General features: G+C 42.4%; 1 protein-coding gene across 1 annotated transcript in view; it reads right to left on the reverse strand.

Annotated features, from left to right (window-relative positions):
* Window positions 1-15,371, reverse strand: part of SLC2A13 (solute carrier family 2 member 13) — a 195,620-nt gene extending 180,249 nt beyond the window's left edge. Inside the window, exon 1 of the mRNA XM_060778395.2 lies at window positions 14,634-15,371. Within this exon, the coding sequence (XP_060634378.2) occupies window positions 14,634-15,147 (514 nt within the window). The 5' untranslated portion in view covers window positions 15,148-15,371. The remainder of the gene's footprint in view (window positions 1-14,633) is intronic.
* Window positions 15,372-17,818: the final 2,447 nt, after the last annotated feature.

A 17,818-nucleotide genomic window follows, 5' to 3' on the forward strand; every position in this document is an offset into this window, starting at 1 on the left:
GACTTTAGGGGACAAAATAAAAAGCCTCGAAGGCACAACAGCATCCACAATTTTCAAAATATTCAAACTACCTGCAGCAATTCTACAAATAAAAGCACTGGCAAGAGGCAATTACGTAACAGGGACTGGGGAACATACCTACATGTAATGACAACTGGAAGGGTAGATCAGAAGGCATGCAACCCACCTAAGGGCAACGTTCTAACATTTCTTCTCACTTGTCAGTATGTAGGCTATGCTAGACGGATATGGCATCCACTGTTCTCGCACTATAAAAAATTTAAATAGTACTATGTACCATCATTTTATGCAGCACATTTTAAATTCTAAATACCCAGTTAGAATCAATCTTATACAGGCTTTTGATTTGAAGTCATTTATGACAGTCAATGAGCTATTCCATTTTCAGAAAAAAAAATAATCAAAGCCATATTCAGTGATATAATACAGCCAAATCATTGCAGATTGGTGATGGCAACATTCGGACAGGAACAGGTAATGCCAGCTTATATATCAAAAAGTCTTGTCTACAAGTTAAAGGGAGCTGATTTTGGTTCATCCCTTTCAAGCCAACTGTATACTACAACACACACACCTAGATATGTGTAGGGTATGTGTAGTAACCTTTGAGATCTTAATTGGGTGACTATTCAAAAGGCTCACAGACAACATAATTCACGTTATAATGACACTATAAATTTTGAATAAAAGTTGTTTACATTCTCCTTTTTAAGATAAATAACAGCTTTTCTGAAAATATAAGATAAAACTAGCCGTCCCCTGCCACGCGTTGCTGTGGCCCAGTCTGGTGATCTGGAAAATAAAGTAAAGAGAAAGTGTAGGTTTCTAATATATGTAATTTCCTTATGATTGTGTTGATGTAGAGATTGTCTGGTTGGCCTACTCTGGAACATGCAACATATAATTGTCCTTGTTTAGGGGTCCCTTTCACATCTATCATACTATGGTTGTGTGCATGTGTGTGAATAATATCTATCTATCTGTATCTATGGCTGGATGGCTCTTTGTCAGGAGGGCTTTGATTATGTTTTCTTGCCCTGGTGAAGGGAGTTGGACTGGATGGCCTTAAGTATTTTCTGTTGGTCATAGGGGTTTTATGTGGGAAGTTTGCCCCAGTTCCGTTGTTGGTGGGGTTCAGAATGCTCTTTGATTGTAGGTGAACTATAGAGCCCAGTAACTGCAACTCCTAAATGTCAAGGTCTATTTCCCCCAAACTCTACCTGTGTACATATTTGGGCATATGCAATATTTGTGCCAAGTTTGGTCCAGATCCATCATTGTTTGAGTCCACAGTGCTCTCTGGATGTAGGTGAACGACAACTCCCAAACTCAAGGTCAATGTCCACCAAACCCTTCTAGTGTTTTCTGTTGGTCACAGGAGTCCTGTGTGCCACGTTTGGTCCAATTCCATCATCAATGGAGTTCAGAATGCTCTTTGATTGTAGGTAAACTATAAATCCCAGCAACTACAACTCCCAAATGACAAAATGGAGGAAAGCATGGCAGTTTCTGAAGTGACATGTGGCGCGCACCTCTATTTTCTAAGGACATTAAGAATTCATTTTCTAATTTTACAAAGCAAGGAAGAAAGTTTCAAATAAAAAACAATAAAAACACAAAGAAACCAGAAGATAAAATAAATTACAAGATAATATATATATATTAATATAGATAGTAGAATACCATACTTTAACAGCATAGATGGTTTTCATCACTGCTTTTTAGTTATCCAGTTTGCTCTTTCTAATTTGAACTTAAGTTTACTGATCAGTTCATACGGCTTATTTATGGGCTTCAAGACACTACTTAAGCTCCTTAGCTCCCTCTGATGGCCAATCTTCCAATGAAAAGGTTAACTTACTATTTCAAATGGGACTACTGTATTTAAATCTTGCTGGGACGTGCTCTAACTTTCAAGGAAATCCAGTAATTGCTTCACTTGATTTATATATCTACTCATGTTCATTAGGCAGGATTTGGGAAGGAAAAAACAAAGAAGAAAAAGTATTTTGGAAAAAAACCCAGGCAAATCACAATTTTGCATGGTGTAGCGATTTGAATGTTGAACTATTATTCTGGAGAGCAAGATTTGGTCAAATGCAGAGACAGGATCCAGATCCGAGGCCATGACATAATTATATCCAACTTCTCGTAACTTTGTTCACAAAAGCAGAAGCACTCTTGTTGCAAGGCACGTCTACAGTTATTATACAATTTATGTATATTAATATACATAATACTAGGGTCCCCTGCCACGTGTTGCTGTGGCCCAGTCTGGTGATCTGGAAAATAAAGCAATGAGAAAGCATATGTAATGTCTTTCTGCTTGTGGGTGAACAGTATTTCTTGCTGTTTCTTTGCCAGTGTTGATGTGGGGATTGTCTGATTTGCCTACTCTGGAACATACAACTTATCATTGTCTTTCTTTAGGGGTCCCTTTCAAATCTTTGATACTACATTTGTCATATATGTATATATATGGGTGTGTGTGAATGGCTGGATGGACCTTTGTCAGGAGGGCTTTGATTATGTTTTCTTGCCCTGGTGAAGGGAGTAGGACTGGATGGCCTTAAGGCAGCATTTCTCAACCTGGGAAGTCAAGATCCCGGAAGGGGGGGGGGGGGGAGATTTCAGAAGGGAGATTTCAGAAGGGTCACCAAAGACCACTAGAAAACACAGAATTTTCTCTTGGTCATGGGGGTCTGTGTGGGATGCTTGGCCCAATTCCATCGCTGGTGGGGTTCGGAATGCTCTTTGATTGTAGGTGAACTATACATCCTAGTAACTACAACTCCCAAATGTCAAGGTCTATTTCCCCCAAATTCCATCTGTGTTCACGTTTGGGCATATTGAGTATTCCTGTCAAGTTTAGTCCAGATCCATCATTGTTTGAGTTCACAGTTTTCTTTGGATGGAGGTGAAATACAATTCCAAAATTCAAGGTCAATGCCCACCAAAACCTTCCAGTATTTTCTGTTCGTTATGGGAGTTCTGTGTGCCAAGTTTGGTTCAATTCCATCGTTGGTGGAGTTCAGAATGCCCTTTGATTGTAGGTGAACTATAAATCCCAGCAACTACAACTCCCAAATGACAATATCATAATTTTTTGAGTGATGGTCACTCCTTGTGTAGTGAGACGTTTTGTTGCCAAATTTGTGTGATTTCGTTCATTGGTTCTTTTGTTTTTAAGGTTCTAATTATGCACAGAGGATTTTTATATATATGGAAGATTGTATATTTTTTTCTTGAAAAGGAAACAAAAATATAAAGAACTGCTGCCCAAGAAGTTCTGAGGCTTTAACCACAAATGTCGCATCTACAGGCAAGTTGTTCTCATATATTTGTAAAATGGACAGGTTAAAAGCCATGCCGAAGCAATCCTATTAGTGATGGATTACTCTTGTGCAAAGGGCTCCCTAAATCTATGCCACTTTTGATTCATGCATCAAATTTGCCATAGCAGACAAATGAAATAGGGCAGAAACACTTCTGTTAGAATATAGTGGCAATGAAACAGAGGTCAATCCAAAACCCAATTTGGATTGATTAATACTGCTGCTGATATCAGAGTTACTTATATTGATGTACCTAAAATTGCACTGATTTTTCTCCTTATAATAACATTCAAAATATAAGGAACCACACAGTGAGTTACTGGATTAATCTATGTAAATCACATCAGTTTAATAATCAGTGCATGTATTTTCATATTGTAATTGCTGGCTGAACTTGTATTTGCTTATTCAACCAAATATTTTAAATTATGTGGTCATACTTTTAATTGTAAGCCATTTTGAGTCTCCTTTGGAAGAGATAAAGTGGAGCATAAATAAAAATAACAACAACAACAACAACAACATATTGGGTTCCTTCTCACTAAATATTTGGGACCTAAGAATTAACCATTTGTTCTAGATCCAATATAAAATGTTCTATAATGTTTGTTAGCCTTCTTAATTTGTAATAAAGGACGTACACTAAACATACAAGGAAAGCTAGCAGAGTCAAAAATGCTATACTGATTTCCATATGTTATTATTGTCATCACAAGAAAAGGATAACTCTGAGGACCAAAGGACTTTATCTATATATGAAAGATTCCTGTATGGTTTAAAACAGTGATTTCTTGGATTTTAAATTCTGTGGACACATCTATAGATACAAGAGATTATCCACTGCATATGGTAACCTTCCTTGTATAAAGGGTGATGAGAATGACAGGAGAAGGGAAGAGCTAGAGTGCTCACTAATCCCACTCTTCATATGCAGAGCATACATCATTTAAAACCACTGAGCAGTACTTGCATATTTAAGAAAAGTATAAAAGTATACTATAAAGACCTTAAATCCCAGGGACATCGCTTGTTGTTCTTCTTGTTGTCTGCCTTCGAGTCCTTTCTGACTGATGTCCATGCTAAGGTTTTTCTTGGAAGGCTTTATTCAGAGGGGATACTACACTTAAGCAAAAGAAAATGTAGGATTCTACACTTAGGCAGAAAAAAAAATGAAATGCACAGATACAGGATGGGTGACACCTGGCTCAACAACAGTACATGTGGAAGAGATCTTGGAGTCTTAGTAGACCACAAGTTGAACATGAGTCAACAATGTGATGCAGCAGCTAAAAAAGTCAATGGGGATTTGGGCCACATTGTGTCTAGATCAGGGGTCCTCAAACTAAGGCCCGAGGGCCGGATACGGCCCTTCAAGGCCAATTACCCAGCCCTCGCTCAGGGTCAATCTAAGTCTGAAACTACTTGAAAGCACACAACAACAATCCTATCTCATCAGCTAAAAGAAGTCCCACACTTCCCATTGAAATACTAATAAATTTATATTTGTTAAAATTGTTCTTCATTTTAATTATTGTATTGTTTTTAATTGTTTTTGCACTACAAATAAGGTATGTGCAGTGTGCATAGGAATTTATTCATTTTTTTTTTTCAAATTATAATCCGGCCCTCCAGCAGTTTGAGGGACTGTGACCTGGCCCTCTGTTTAAAAAGTTTGAGGACCCCTGGTCTAGATCAAGGGAAATAATGGTGCCTCTCTATTCTGCTTTGTTCACACTGTACCTGGAATATTGTTTCCAATTTTGGGCATCACAATTCAAGAAAGATATTGACAAGCTGAAAGGTGTCCAGAGGAGGCTGACTCAAATGATCAAAGGTCCGGAAATGATGCTTAAAGATCTGGGTCTGTTTAGCCCACCAAAGAGAAGGTTGAGAAATGATCACCATGTTTAAATATTTGAATGGCTGTCATAAGGAAGAGGGGGCAAGCTTGTTTTCTGCAGCCCTGGAGACTAGGACTTGGAGCAATGGTTCAAATACAGGAAAAGAGATTCCACTGGAACATTAGGAAGAACTTCCTGACCGCGAGAGCTGTTCCAACAGTGGAAGTCTCTGCCCTGGAGTGTGGTGGAGGCTCTTTCTTTGGAGACTTTTAAACAGAAGATGGATGGACATCTGTTGGGAGTGCGTTGACTGCACTTTTCCTGAATGGCAGGGAGTAGTACTGGATGGTCCATGTGGTCTCCTCCATCCCTATTATTCTATGGGGTTTGGCTTTGTCCTCCTCTGAGACAGAGAGTATAACTTGGTTAAGGTTAACAAGTGAGTTTTACAAAATATGTATTAGTCTGTTGAAAGCCCATGTGCCTGCTCCACCCCTTATTCAACAGTCCACTACACTTCTAAGGTGGATGCACACAAGAGAAAGTTTCCCTCCTCACACAGCCTGCGTTGGGCACAAAAGATGAATTCTCTAGCCCTCCTCTGGCCATATAGAATTCATGTACTTGTTTTCTGTGTGTTATTTCTCCTCACCTGTAGCCACCAGGTAAGCACCTAAATGCAAGGCAGACTTAAACATAGCGATTAATCATTCTGATAAAAGAACAACATTTCTGCAGCTGCATGTACATAAGCAATTCATATCTTAATTTGGTCCCCAGAAATTTCCCATTCTATAGAATTCTCACAGTAGTCCATGCTCTGGTTACATCCCATATAGACCACTGCAACGCTCTCTACATGGGGTTGCCTTAGAAAATTGTTCAGAAGCTCCAAATGATCCAATGAGCAGCAGCCAGGTTGCTTACGGGAGCGGCGCTCAGGGAGTACACAACTCCTCTGTTGCGTCAGCTCCACTGGCTGCCAGTCTGTTACTGGACACAATTCAAAGTGCTGACTTTAACCTATGAAGCCCTAAATGGTTCCGGTCCGGCTTACCTATCCAAACGTATCCCTCCTTATGAACCATCTAGGACTTTAAGATCATCTGGGGAGGCCCTGCTCTCGATCCTGCCTTCCTCGGAGATGTGTTTGGCGTGGAAGAGACAGGGCCTTTTCAGTGGTGGCCCCTCGGCTATGGAACGCCCTCCCCAGGGATACAAGATTGGCTCCATCCCTTCTAACATTCCACAAAATGGTTAAGACCTGGCTCTTCGAGCAAGCTTTTTCAACTGGAGCATAATTAGAAGTAAACAAATATATGGAATGACTGACGATGCAACTGGACAACAATTTTAGTAAGGAGATGCTGAGGATCTTGTTTTTACAGATATATTTGCTTTTTATATTATATTTTAAATGTTGAATTGTTTTAACTGTATTTTGATATTTGTTATGGCATCAAATTGCTGCCGACTGTGAATCGCCTTGAGTCGCCTCTGGCTGAGAAATACAGTATACAAATGTGGTAAATAAATAAATACAGCAAACCAACAATCAAGTATATGAATTTGACTTAGCCGATGGTTTGTTGACCGAAATAAAGGCTACTGACTGATTGTCTGACTGTATATGAATTGCTACTTATTAACAGTAAATAATACTCTAAATTCTGAATTACCAATATTGTGATTACTCGTGATTCATCACAGACTTAAGCCAGGATAATTATACTAACTTTACAGAAAGAGCATTCAACATGTTACTAAGTCTTAAAATTATTGAATGAACAGCTGAAGAACAGCGTTTTATTGCCATGGAGAAAATATACCATTTGACATCATTCTTGTTACTCACTCAAGCATTTGTTTAATAGTGCTACAGGAGGATAGTGATTTTAATACCAGTTGTAGAAAGATTCTGCAGTGTTTGGACGGCTCATCCAGTGCATTTACGAGAAAACTTACAACAGAACAGCTACACCAGGGGTCCTCAAACTAAGGCCAGGGGGCCAGATATGGCCCTCCAAGGTCATTTACCCGGCCCTCACTCAGGGTCAACCTAAGTCTGAAAAGACTTGAAAGCACACAACAACAACCACAACAATTCTATCTCATCAGCCAAAAGCAGGTCCATGCTTCCCACTGAAATACTAATAAGTTTATATTTGTTAAATTCTTCATTTTAATGATTGTATTGTTTTAAAGTGATTTTGCACTACAAATAAGATATATGCAGTGTGCATAGGAATTCGTTCAAGTTTTTTTCAAATTATAATTCGGCCCTCTAACATTTTGAGGCACTGTGACCTGGCCCTCTGTTTAAAAAGTTTGAGGACCCCTGAGCTACACCACTGCAAATCATTTTAAAAGAGATGGGGAAGTGGCTGAGAATGACCTTAAGGTGAACCTATCACTGGGTTTTCATGGCAAGATTTGTTCAGAGATTTACCTTTGCCCTTCCCTGAGGCTGAGAAAGTGTAACGTGCCTGAGGCCAACCTTTGGGTCTCTGTGGCTGAGCAGGGATTAAAACCTGTTCTATAAAACATTGTATCCACTAAACCACATATTAAAAGCAAGACAACACACTGAAAATGATTAATTAAATAAATGAGAAATCAGTGTTTCTAAATGCACAGGCAGGTATGGTTTGAGTTACTTGGATTCTAACTCATTGCTTCCATGAAGGGTTTCATTCTTAGTCAGTTTTTAAAAAGGTCACTGTAGCCCTGAAGGTACACTAACATTTTCAAGCCCAGTGTAAACGTCCGACTAACAAGGAAGTGTAAAGAAAGCACGACTGGCAACCCGGATGGCCAAATATTTCTGATCTGCTCACAGTGGACAAGACAGTTTGACAGCACAAGCATACACAAAACTGTCCCAAAACAGACAAGCATGAGAATATCTACAGGTAACATTCCTGACTGTGCAAGGGGGAAAAAATCTCTCCTGGTTTTATCTGAGAGAGGTATCATGGGTTCAGAGCACGGTCCCTAAAGTTATCCCAAATGGTTCCCCCCCCCCCTTTTAAAACATTTAAGGGATCATGAAACATTCCCCCTTTTGAATCCAATGTTTACTGTTAATCTTTTCCTTTGTTTGTGGATATTTGTTCACTTTCCTTATTACTTGCTAGTGTTAAGTGCATAAATGCACTTCCCCAATGTTATCAACATCCCATATACTGTATATACTCGAGTATAAGCCTAGCTTTTCGGCCCTTTTTATAGACTGAAAATGTTCCTCTCGGCTTATACTCGAGTCAAGGTTATTTATTATTTTACTCTGTTATTATTATTTTTATTACATGTATTATTTTACTCTAATTATTATTATTATTATTATTATTATTATTACATTTATCATTTTACTCTATTATTATTACATTATTATTTTACTTTATTAATGTTATTATTACATGTATTATTTTACAATATTTATTGTTATTATTACATTTATTATTTTACTCTATTATTACTGTTATTATTACATTTCAATTATTTTACTTGATGAATTGAACACTATTTGTGTCTTAATATTTGCACTAAAATGTCTGATGCAAGGCCAGAAAGTTATTTTTGTTCTTTATAATATGTTCTGTCTATTTGATCTTTATGAAACAAATTATTTTTATTATTATTATTATTATTATTATTATTATTACATTTATTATGTTACTATCATTATTATTATTGGAAGGATACATAAGCACATTGAAGATGCTTAGAATCAGAGTTGGACAGTCTTATCTTAAATTACAGTGTTATGTAAACATTCAAAAACAGTTAACCTTCTGACGCCTCAGTTAATGTAATTTTATTGGTATCTGTTTTTATTTTGAAATTTACCAGTCGCTCCTACATTTTCCACCCTCGGCTTATACTTGAGTCAATACATTTTCCCAGTTTTTGTGGTAAAATTAGGTGTCCCGGTTTATATTCGGGTCGACTTATACTCGAGTATATACGGTACTTTGTCACCTATACATGAGCTAACAAATCTATATATATAAAAATGCTCTGTGCATAATAAGTACCTTAAAAACAAAACAACCAATGAAAGAAATCACACCAAATTTGGCAACAAAAGGAGTGACCATCACTCAAAAAATTATGATTTTGTCATTTGGGAGTTGTAGTTGCTGGGATTTATAGTTCACCTACAATCAGAGAGCATTCTTAACTCCATCAACGATGGAATTGAACCAAACTTGAAACACAGAACTCCCATGACCAACAGAAAATACTAGAAGGATTTGGTGGGCATTGACCTTGAGTTTGGGAGTTGTAGTTCACCTACATCCAGAGAGCACTGTGGACTCAAACAATGATGGATCTAGATCAAACTTGGCAAAATATTCCATATGCCCAAGTATGTGCACAGGTGGAGTTTGGGGGAAATAGACCTTGACATTTAGGAGTTTCAGTTACTGGGATCTATAGTTCACCTACAATCAAAGAGCATTCTGAACCCCACCAACGATGGAACTGGGGCAAACTTCCCACATAAAACCCCTATGACCAACAGAAAATACTTAAGACCATCCAGTCCAACTCCCTTCACCAGGGCAAGAAAACATAATCAAAGCCCTCCTGACAAAGAGCCATCCAGCCATAGATACAGATAGATATTATTCACACACATGCACACACACATATTTATTTATTTACTTTATTTATTTACTTTATTTATATATCGCTCTTCTCAGCCCTTAGGCGACTCAGAGCGGTTTACAACAGTTTAGATATACAGAATACAAAATCATTATGCATTTAAAAACAATTACTAGTATTATATTGCATTACATTACAATATTATAAATATTATATGTATATACATAGTATGATAGATGTGAAAGGCACCGCTAAACAAGGACAATTATATGTTGCATGTTCAAGAGTAGGCCAACCAGACAATCTCGACATCAACACAAGCATAAAGAAATTACACATATTAGAAACCAACACTTTCTCTTTACTTTATTTTCCAGATCTTAAGACCTTGACATTTGGGAGTTGTAGTCACTGCGATTCATAGTTCACTTTCAATCAAAGCGCATTCTGAACCCCACAAACGACAGAATCGGGGCAAACTTCCCACACAGAACCGCCATGACCAACAGAAAATACTTAAGGCCATCCAAGGCCATTTTCTAGATCAACAGACAGGGCCACAGCAACGCGTGGCAGGGGACAGCTAGTATTTAATAAAAATTAGAGATTTTTAAAAACAGGAAATGCATAAAAAAACAGATTATTAAAGGGACAACTGACCAGAACAAACTCAAGAAGTTGGAAGTGGTGTTCAAAATACACTGTAGAGTTAATGGAGTTGGATTCTACCTGATGTGGCTCAATGCTATGGAATCTTGGAAGTTGTAGTTTGGTAAGGACCTTGTAAAACCACCACAATGCTCAGGATTCCATAGCACTGAGCTATAGGTGATGAAGGTTTAAGTGCTATTTTGAGGGGGTGTAGATTTAAATGTAGTTCTACAGATATTTTAATACTTTTATGCTCTGATCTAAAATATTTTTTTTCATTTTTCTATCCATATTTTGATGTATTGGCTCTGCTTTTAATTCTATGGTATCATGTTTACCATTCATCACCTTGAGTCGCTGTATCGAGAGAAAGGACGAATAAAAAATAAAGTAAATAAATAAACTGCATTAATTCTAAATTGCAGGTACACACCTTGAGAGGAAAAAGGTACCCAGGAAGAGTTTACAGGCACAGCCAAGGAGTCCCTAGCAAAGGGGTGTGTTTGGGTGGCCATCTGTCGGGGGTGCTTTGAATGCAATTTTCCTGCTTCTTGGCAGGGGGTTGGACTGAATGGCCCATGAGGTCTCTTCCAACTCTATGATTCTATGAAAAGAGATTCCACCTAAACATTAGGAAGAATTTGTCAGAGGGCGACAGAAACTTTGAAGCTTAGAAGAATGGACACTTTGAGACTTCAGTAAAAGCAAACGTATAGCTTTACTGAGTAGAGTATACAGCAAACACTCGCATTGACACCCAACCAAAAAGAACAGAAACAAGACAACAGCACCGAAGTAAGAAGGACGAACGAAATCTTATCTCTGGATCCTCCCTACATGTTCCAAGCACACTCAGGGTCACAACTTCACAGTTCATTATATGCTTGACTGATTAACCCTTTCAGAGTCAATACACTCTCTGCTAATGCAATCAGGTTACATTCACAGGCATTACACAAAATTACATTTAAACATTCACATTACACTAATCTTACATTAACAGAATTTCCTAATGGTAAGAGCTGCTCCAAATGTGGTGGAGTTTCCTTCTCTGGGGAGTTTTAAACAGAGGTCAGATGGCCATCAACGTTTATCGAGGGAAGTCGTAGTTTATTCTACTTTGGCTAGATCTTACCTGGACCACTGTGTCTAGTTCTGGGCACCACAATTCATGAAGGACATTAACAAGCTAGAAGTTTTCTACAGGAGGGAGACCAAAATGACCCAAGGTTTGGAAACCAAGCTCTATGAGGAACAGCTTAGGGAACTGGGTATGTTTAGCTTGGAGGGGGGGAAAAACAGAGGGGACATGAGAGCCATGTTTAAATATCTGAAAAGATATCACAATGAAGAGGGAGCAGGCTTTTTTCTGCTGCTTTGGAGACTACGACATAGAGCAATGGATTCAAACGGCAGGAAAATAAATTCCACCTACACAATAGCAAGAACTTCCTGAAAAGATCTGTTCAGCACTGGAATATGCTGCTTTGGAGTGTAGAGGAGTCTCCTCTGAAGGTTTTAAAACAGAGATCACATGAGCATCTGTAGGGAGTGCTTTGACTGTGACTGTTGGGGTCTCTTCCAACTCTAGCATTCTATGACTAGAGGTTTTGCTGAATACTGGTTGTAAGAACTATGACATACACTGCCTTGGAGTGTGGTGGAATCTTCTCTGGAGGTTTTACACAGAGGCCAGCTGCTGGGAGTGCTTTGCTTGTGCCTTCATGCATGGCCGAACTGAGTTGTGGAGTGAATGGCCCTGGGGGTTTCTTCCAACTCTAGGATTTAAACATTAGGGAGAACTTCCTGATAATAAGAAAGAGCTGTTTGGCAGTGGGAAATGCTGCTTCAGAGTGTGACAGCGCCTCCTTCTCAGAAGGATTTTAAACAGAGGCTGGATGGGCATCTGTTGGGAGTGCTTTAATTGTGTATGACAAGGGGTTGAACTGGGTGGTACTTGGGGGTCTCTTCCAACTGTAGGATTCTATTTAAACATTAGGAAGAAATTCCTGACTGTAAGAACTTATTTTATTGTCCATGTTTTTATTTTAAATGCTTGTATTGTTGTTATTGTTGTTATTATTGCCTGTATTGTTGTATTTGGGCTCGACCTCATGTAAGCAGCACCGAGTCCCTTGGGGAGATGGTGGCAGGGTACAAATAAAGTGTTATTATTATTATTATTATTATTATTATTTATTAAGAACTATGACAGTGTGGTGGAGTCTCCTTCTCGGGAGGCTTTTAAACTGAGGCTGGGTGGCCATCTGTGAGGAGTGCTTTGATTGTGTTTCCCTCTGTGACCCTTGCGGGTCTCTTCTAACTCTAGAATTCTATAAAAAAAGATTCCATCTGAACCTTAGGAAGAACTTCCTGATGGTAAGAGCTGTCCAGCAGTGGGATGTGCTGCCTTGGAGTTGGTGGAGTCTCCTCTGGAGGTGGCCATCTGTGGGAAGTGCTTTGATTGTGTTCCCCTTTGTGGCCCTTGGGGTCTCCTTTGAACTCTAGGATTCTATAATAAGATTCTTGCTAAATATCAGGAAGAACTTCTTGACTTTAAGAACTATGACATATGCTGCCTTGGAGTATGAAGTCTCCTCTGGAGGCTTTTAAACAGAGGCTGAGTGGCCATTTGTTAGGAGTGCTTTAATGGTGTATGATAAGGGGTTGGATTAGGTGGTCTCTTTCAACTCTAGGATTCTATGAAAAGAGATTCTACCTAAACGTTGGGAAGAACTTTCTGATGGTAAGAGGTGTTTGGCAGCGGGATGTGCTCCCCCAGAGCGTGGTGGAGTCTCCTTCTCTGGAGGCTTTTAAACAGAGTCTGGGTGACCATCTGTTGGGAGTGCTTTGATTGTGTATGACAACTCTTTCCAAGAATCTATGACTTGAGATTCTTGCTAAAGGTCAGGAAGGCTTTGTGCCAGAGGCTGAGTGGCCATCTGCGGGGAGTGCTTTGATCGTGTTTCCCTCTGTGACCCTTTGGGTCTTCTTCCAACTCCTGCCAAGATTCTACGACTTGAGTTTCTTGCTAAAGATCAGGAAGGACTTCCTGAGTGTGGAGTCTCCTCCGGAGGCTTTGAGACAGAAGCTGGGTGGCCATCTGCGGGGAGTGCTTTGTGTTTCCCTCTGTAACCCTTGGGGTCTTCTTCCAACACCTTCCAAGAATCTATGACTTGAGATTCTTGCTAAAGGTCAGGAAGGCTTTGTGACAGACGCTGAGTGGCAGTGGCTGGGTGGCCATCTGCGGGGAGTGCTTTGATTGTGTTTCCCTCTGTGTCCTTTGGGGTCTCCTTCCAAGAATAAATGACTTGAGATTATTGCTAAAGGTTAGGAAGGCTATGTGACAAACGCTGAGTGGCAGAGGCTGGGTGGCCAACTGCGGGGAGTGTTTTGATTGTGTTTCCCTCTTTGACCCTCGGGGTCTCCTTCCAAGAATCTATGACTTGAGATTCTGGCTAAAGGTCCGGAAGTACTTCCTGAGTGTGGAGGCTTTGTGACAGAGGCTGGCTGGCCATCTGCGGGGAGTGCTTTGATTGTGTTTGCCTCTGTGACCCTTGGCATCTCCTTCCAACTCCTTCCAAGAATCTATGACTTGAGATTCTAGCTAAAGGTCAGGAAGAACTTCCTGAGTGTGGAGGCTTAGAAAAAGAGGTTGGGTGGATATTTGTGGGGAGTGCTTTGATTGTGTTTCCATCTTTAAACCTTAGGGTCTTCTTCCAACTCCTTCGAAGAATCTATGACTTGAGATTTTTTGCTAAAAGTCAGGAAGGACTTCCTGAGTTTGGAGGCTTAGAAACAGAGGCTGGGTGGCCATCTGCGGGGAGTGCTTTGATTGAGTTTCCCTCTGTGATCCTTGGGGTCTCCTTCCAAGAAGCTATGACTTGAGATTCTCGCTAAAGATCAGGAAGGACCTCCTGAGTGTGGAGTCTGTGAGAGAGGCTGGGTGGCCATCTGCCAGGAGTGCTTTGATTTCCCTCTGTGACCCTTGGGGTCTTCTTCCAATTCCTTCTAAGAATTTGAGATTCTTTAAGAATCAGGAAAGACTCCTTGAGTGTGGAGTCTCCTCCGGATGATTTGTGACAGAGGCTGGGTGGCCATCTGCCGGGAATGCTTGGATGGTGTACGGCAAGCGACCTCTAGGGAGAGGGGGAGAGGGAGGGGTGCTCACCGATGCCGAGGCCGACGACGAGGCGCCCGGCGAGGAGGGTGTGCTTGCCGGGGGCGGCGGCGAGGAGGGCGGCTCCGGCGGCGAAGGCGAGGCTGGCCAGGAGGACGGAGGCGCGCCGGCCGAGCCACCCGTTGAGGGCTCCTCCGAGGAAGGCGGCGAGGGCGGCGGCGGCGACGGAGCCGGAGACCAGCAGCTCCTGCCAGGCGGCGTCGAGGCCGAGCTCGCGCTTGAGCAGGAGCAGCGCCCCGGAGACCACGCCGGTGTCGTAGCCGAAGAGGAAGCCGCCCAGCGCCGAGAAGGCCGCCGCCGCGTACACCAAGCCCGGCGTCTCGCCCGCCTGGAACTGCCGCCGCGCCGCCCGCTCCAGCTCCAGCTCCGCCGCGCCCGACGACGAGCCCAGGCTGGAGACCGAGCCGCCCGCCGACAGCAGGCTCCGCTCCCCGGCGCCCTTCCGCTCGCCCATCAGGTGGCCCAGACTCCGCAGCGTGTACTCCGCGCCGGCCGGGCGGGACATGGGGCCGACGCCGCCGACGCCGCTGCCGAAGCGCCTCCGCCGCGGACTAAGCCTGGCCCGCTCCGCCTCCCCTCAGGTCATGCCGCGAGTGAGTGAGGCAGAGAAGCGCCCGAGCTGCTGACAGAGAGAGGCGCCTCCTTTCCCCGCTTCGGGAAAGGAGGGAGGCGCGAGGCGAAAGGGGCGGGCCCTCGCTCGCTCGCGCCGCGCTCGCCCTCCTTCCGTATTCATGCTTGTTGTTGGTTGTGGTCAGCCTCCCGCGCGCGCCTCTCCGCACACGGCGCATGCGCGAGGGAGGGAGAATAGGGGCGTGGCCTCTTCCAAGCAGGCACCCTAGGCTCAGGAGGAGAGGAGATGCCAGAAGCGCCTTCCAGGGATATTATAAAATATCCTTCAATTACAAAACATAGTTTCAACCGTCACTGCAAAACTGGAGGTGCTGGCATCTCGTTTCTAAAATGATGGTAAAGTATAGTTGGTAGGAATTTCGTTATTGTGGAGTAACGAAATTTCGTTACTGTTTCGTTATAGTAGTTGCCCATAATTATTATTTAATTATTTAATTATTTAGAAGTTTTCTATACCGGCCTTCTCATCTCAGCGAGGGACTCAGGTCGGTTTACAGCATATATGAAAGTACAATGTATGTATACACCAAGCCCGGCGTCTTGCCTGCCTGGAACTGCCACCGCGCCGCCCGCTCCAGCTCCAGCTATAGATGAAAGTACAATAATATAGAAGATCCCCACAACCTGGGGATCACAACCAGATACAGTGAAGACATCTGCCCTTGCTCTGTGCTACTCTGCTGCTGAGTATTTTCTGTGTTGTCTCTCCATGGCTTCAAATTTTGATGAAGGTCCTGTGGAGCGTCTACTGTTATGTAGTATAGTCATGGGTTGATGCACTCCTGCTAGACAGTAACTCTTGTTGTGATCATATTCACATATTTATAAGAATTGACTTGCTACAATTCCTGGTTCTCGGTCATTGATATTTTTGCCTTCTCTGTCTAAACTCCCTAATTTAACTTTCAAGTGATTAATTTGTAAGCATTTTGGTACAATACAAAGTGTATGCATTCCCACCTGCATATGAAGGAATATACATATCCTATCTAATATTCACTCATCTTATTTCTTATGCTGATCTTATTGCTGATGACCGTGCCATTACTACTCAAGTAGGGAGCTTTGAGATGGTAGAACAGAAGCTCTCCGAAGCTCTAGGTGCTCTTACTGCCTATTACAGGGAAAACCAGCTGATCCCTAATCCATCCAAAACACAGACATGTGTCTTTCATCTCAAGAACAGACAAGCATCCCGAGCTCTGAAGATCACCTGGGAAGGAATCCCACTGGAGCACTGCAGTGCACCCAAATACCTGGGAGTCACTCTGGACCGTGCTCTTACCTACAAGAAGCACTGCCTGAACATCAAGCAAAAAGTGGGCGCCAGAAACAATATCGTACGAAATCTGACTGGCACAACCTGGGGACCACAACCAGATACAGTGAAGACATCTGCCCTTTCGCTGTGCTACTCTGCTGCTGAGTATGCATGCCCGGTGTGGAACACATCTCACCACACTAAAACAGTGGATGTGACTCTTAATGAGACATGCCGCATTATCACGGGGTGCCTGCGCCCCACACCACTGGAGAAAATACACTGTTTAGCTGGTATCGCACCACCTGACATCCGCCGGGAAGTGGCAGCCAATAGTGAAAGAACCAAGGCAGAGACATCTCCAGCTCATCCCCTGTTTGGGTATCAGCCAGCACGTCAACGACTGAAATCCAGACATAGTTTTCTAAGATCTACAGAGACACTCACTGGAACACCTCAGCAAGCGAGAGTCCAAAAGTGGCAGGCTCAAACCCAGCACCTCAACCAATGGCCAGGCATGTAGCCAGGGGGGGGGCTCGGGGGGCTTCAGCCCCCCCCCGAAATTCTCATGGTGGTTCGCGAAAAGGCCTTACTGGTGCATTATTTAAACTGTTATGTTTATTAATATCATGATCTGATCACCATTCTCAATATATCCCATATGTATGGGGGTATTGGGGTAATGATACAAAAGGTTTGCTAGGCTAGACCCTCTTTCACTCAGACTCAGCCCCCCCCCCGAAACTCAGCCCCCCCCCCCAAAACCCCCCTGAAAATTTTTTAGCCCCCCCCGAAACGAAATCCTGGCTACGGGCCTGCCAATGGCTGATACCAAATGAGAGACTCCCTCCTGGGCACACAGAAGACTGGGCGACTTGGAAGGCATTGAACAGACTGCGCTCTGGCACCACGAGATGCAGAGCCAACCTTAAGAAATGGGGCTACAAAGTAGAATCCTCGACATGCGAGTGCAGAGAAGAGCAAACCACTGACCACCTGCTGCAATGCAACCTGAGCCCTGCCACATGCACAATGGAGGACCTTCTTGCAGCAAATCAGAAGCACTCGAAGTGGCCAGATACTGGTCAAAGGACATTTAGCCAGCTACCAAACTCACAAGTTTGTATGCGGTGGAAGTGCGGCAGACGTAGGGCGGAGGGATATGTGGCAGCTTTCTGATTGGCTGCCACTGTGGTGCTATTTGCATATGGTCTCTGATTGGCCAGCTTCAAGAGGAGGCCTGGTGGAGAAAAGGGTTCATGAAAAGGGTTCCACTCCCCAAGAC

The sequence above is a fragment of the Anolis sagrei genome, chromosome 5 (genome assembly GCF_037176765.1).
Source record: "Anolis sagrei isolate rAnoSag1 chromosome 5, rAnoSag1.mat, whole genome shotgun sequence".
Taxonomy (NCBI): Eukaryota; Metazoa; Chordata; class Lepidosauria; order Squamata; family Dactyloidae; genus Anolis; species Anolis sagrei.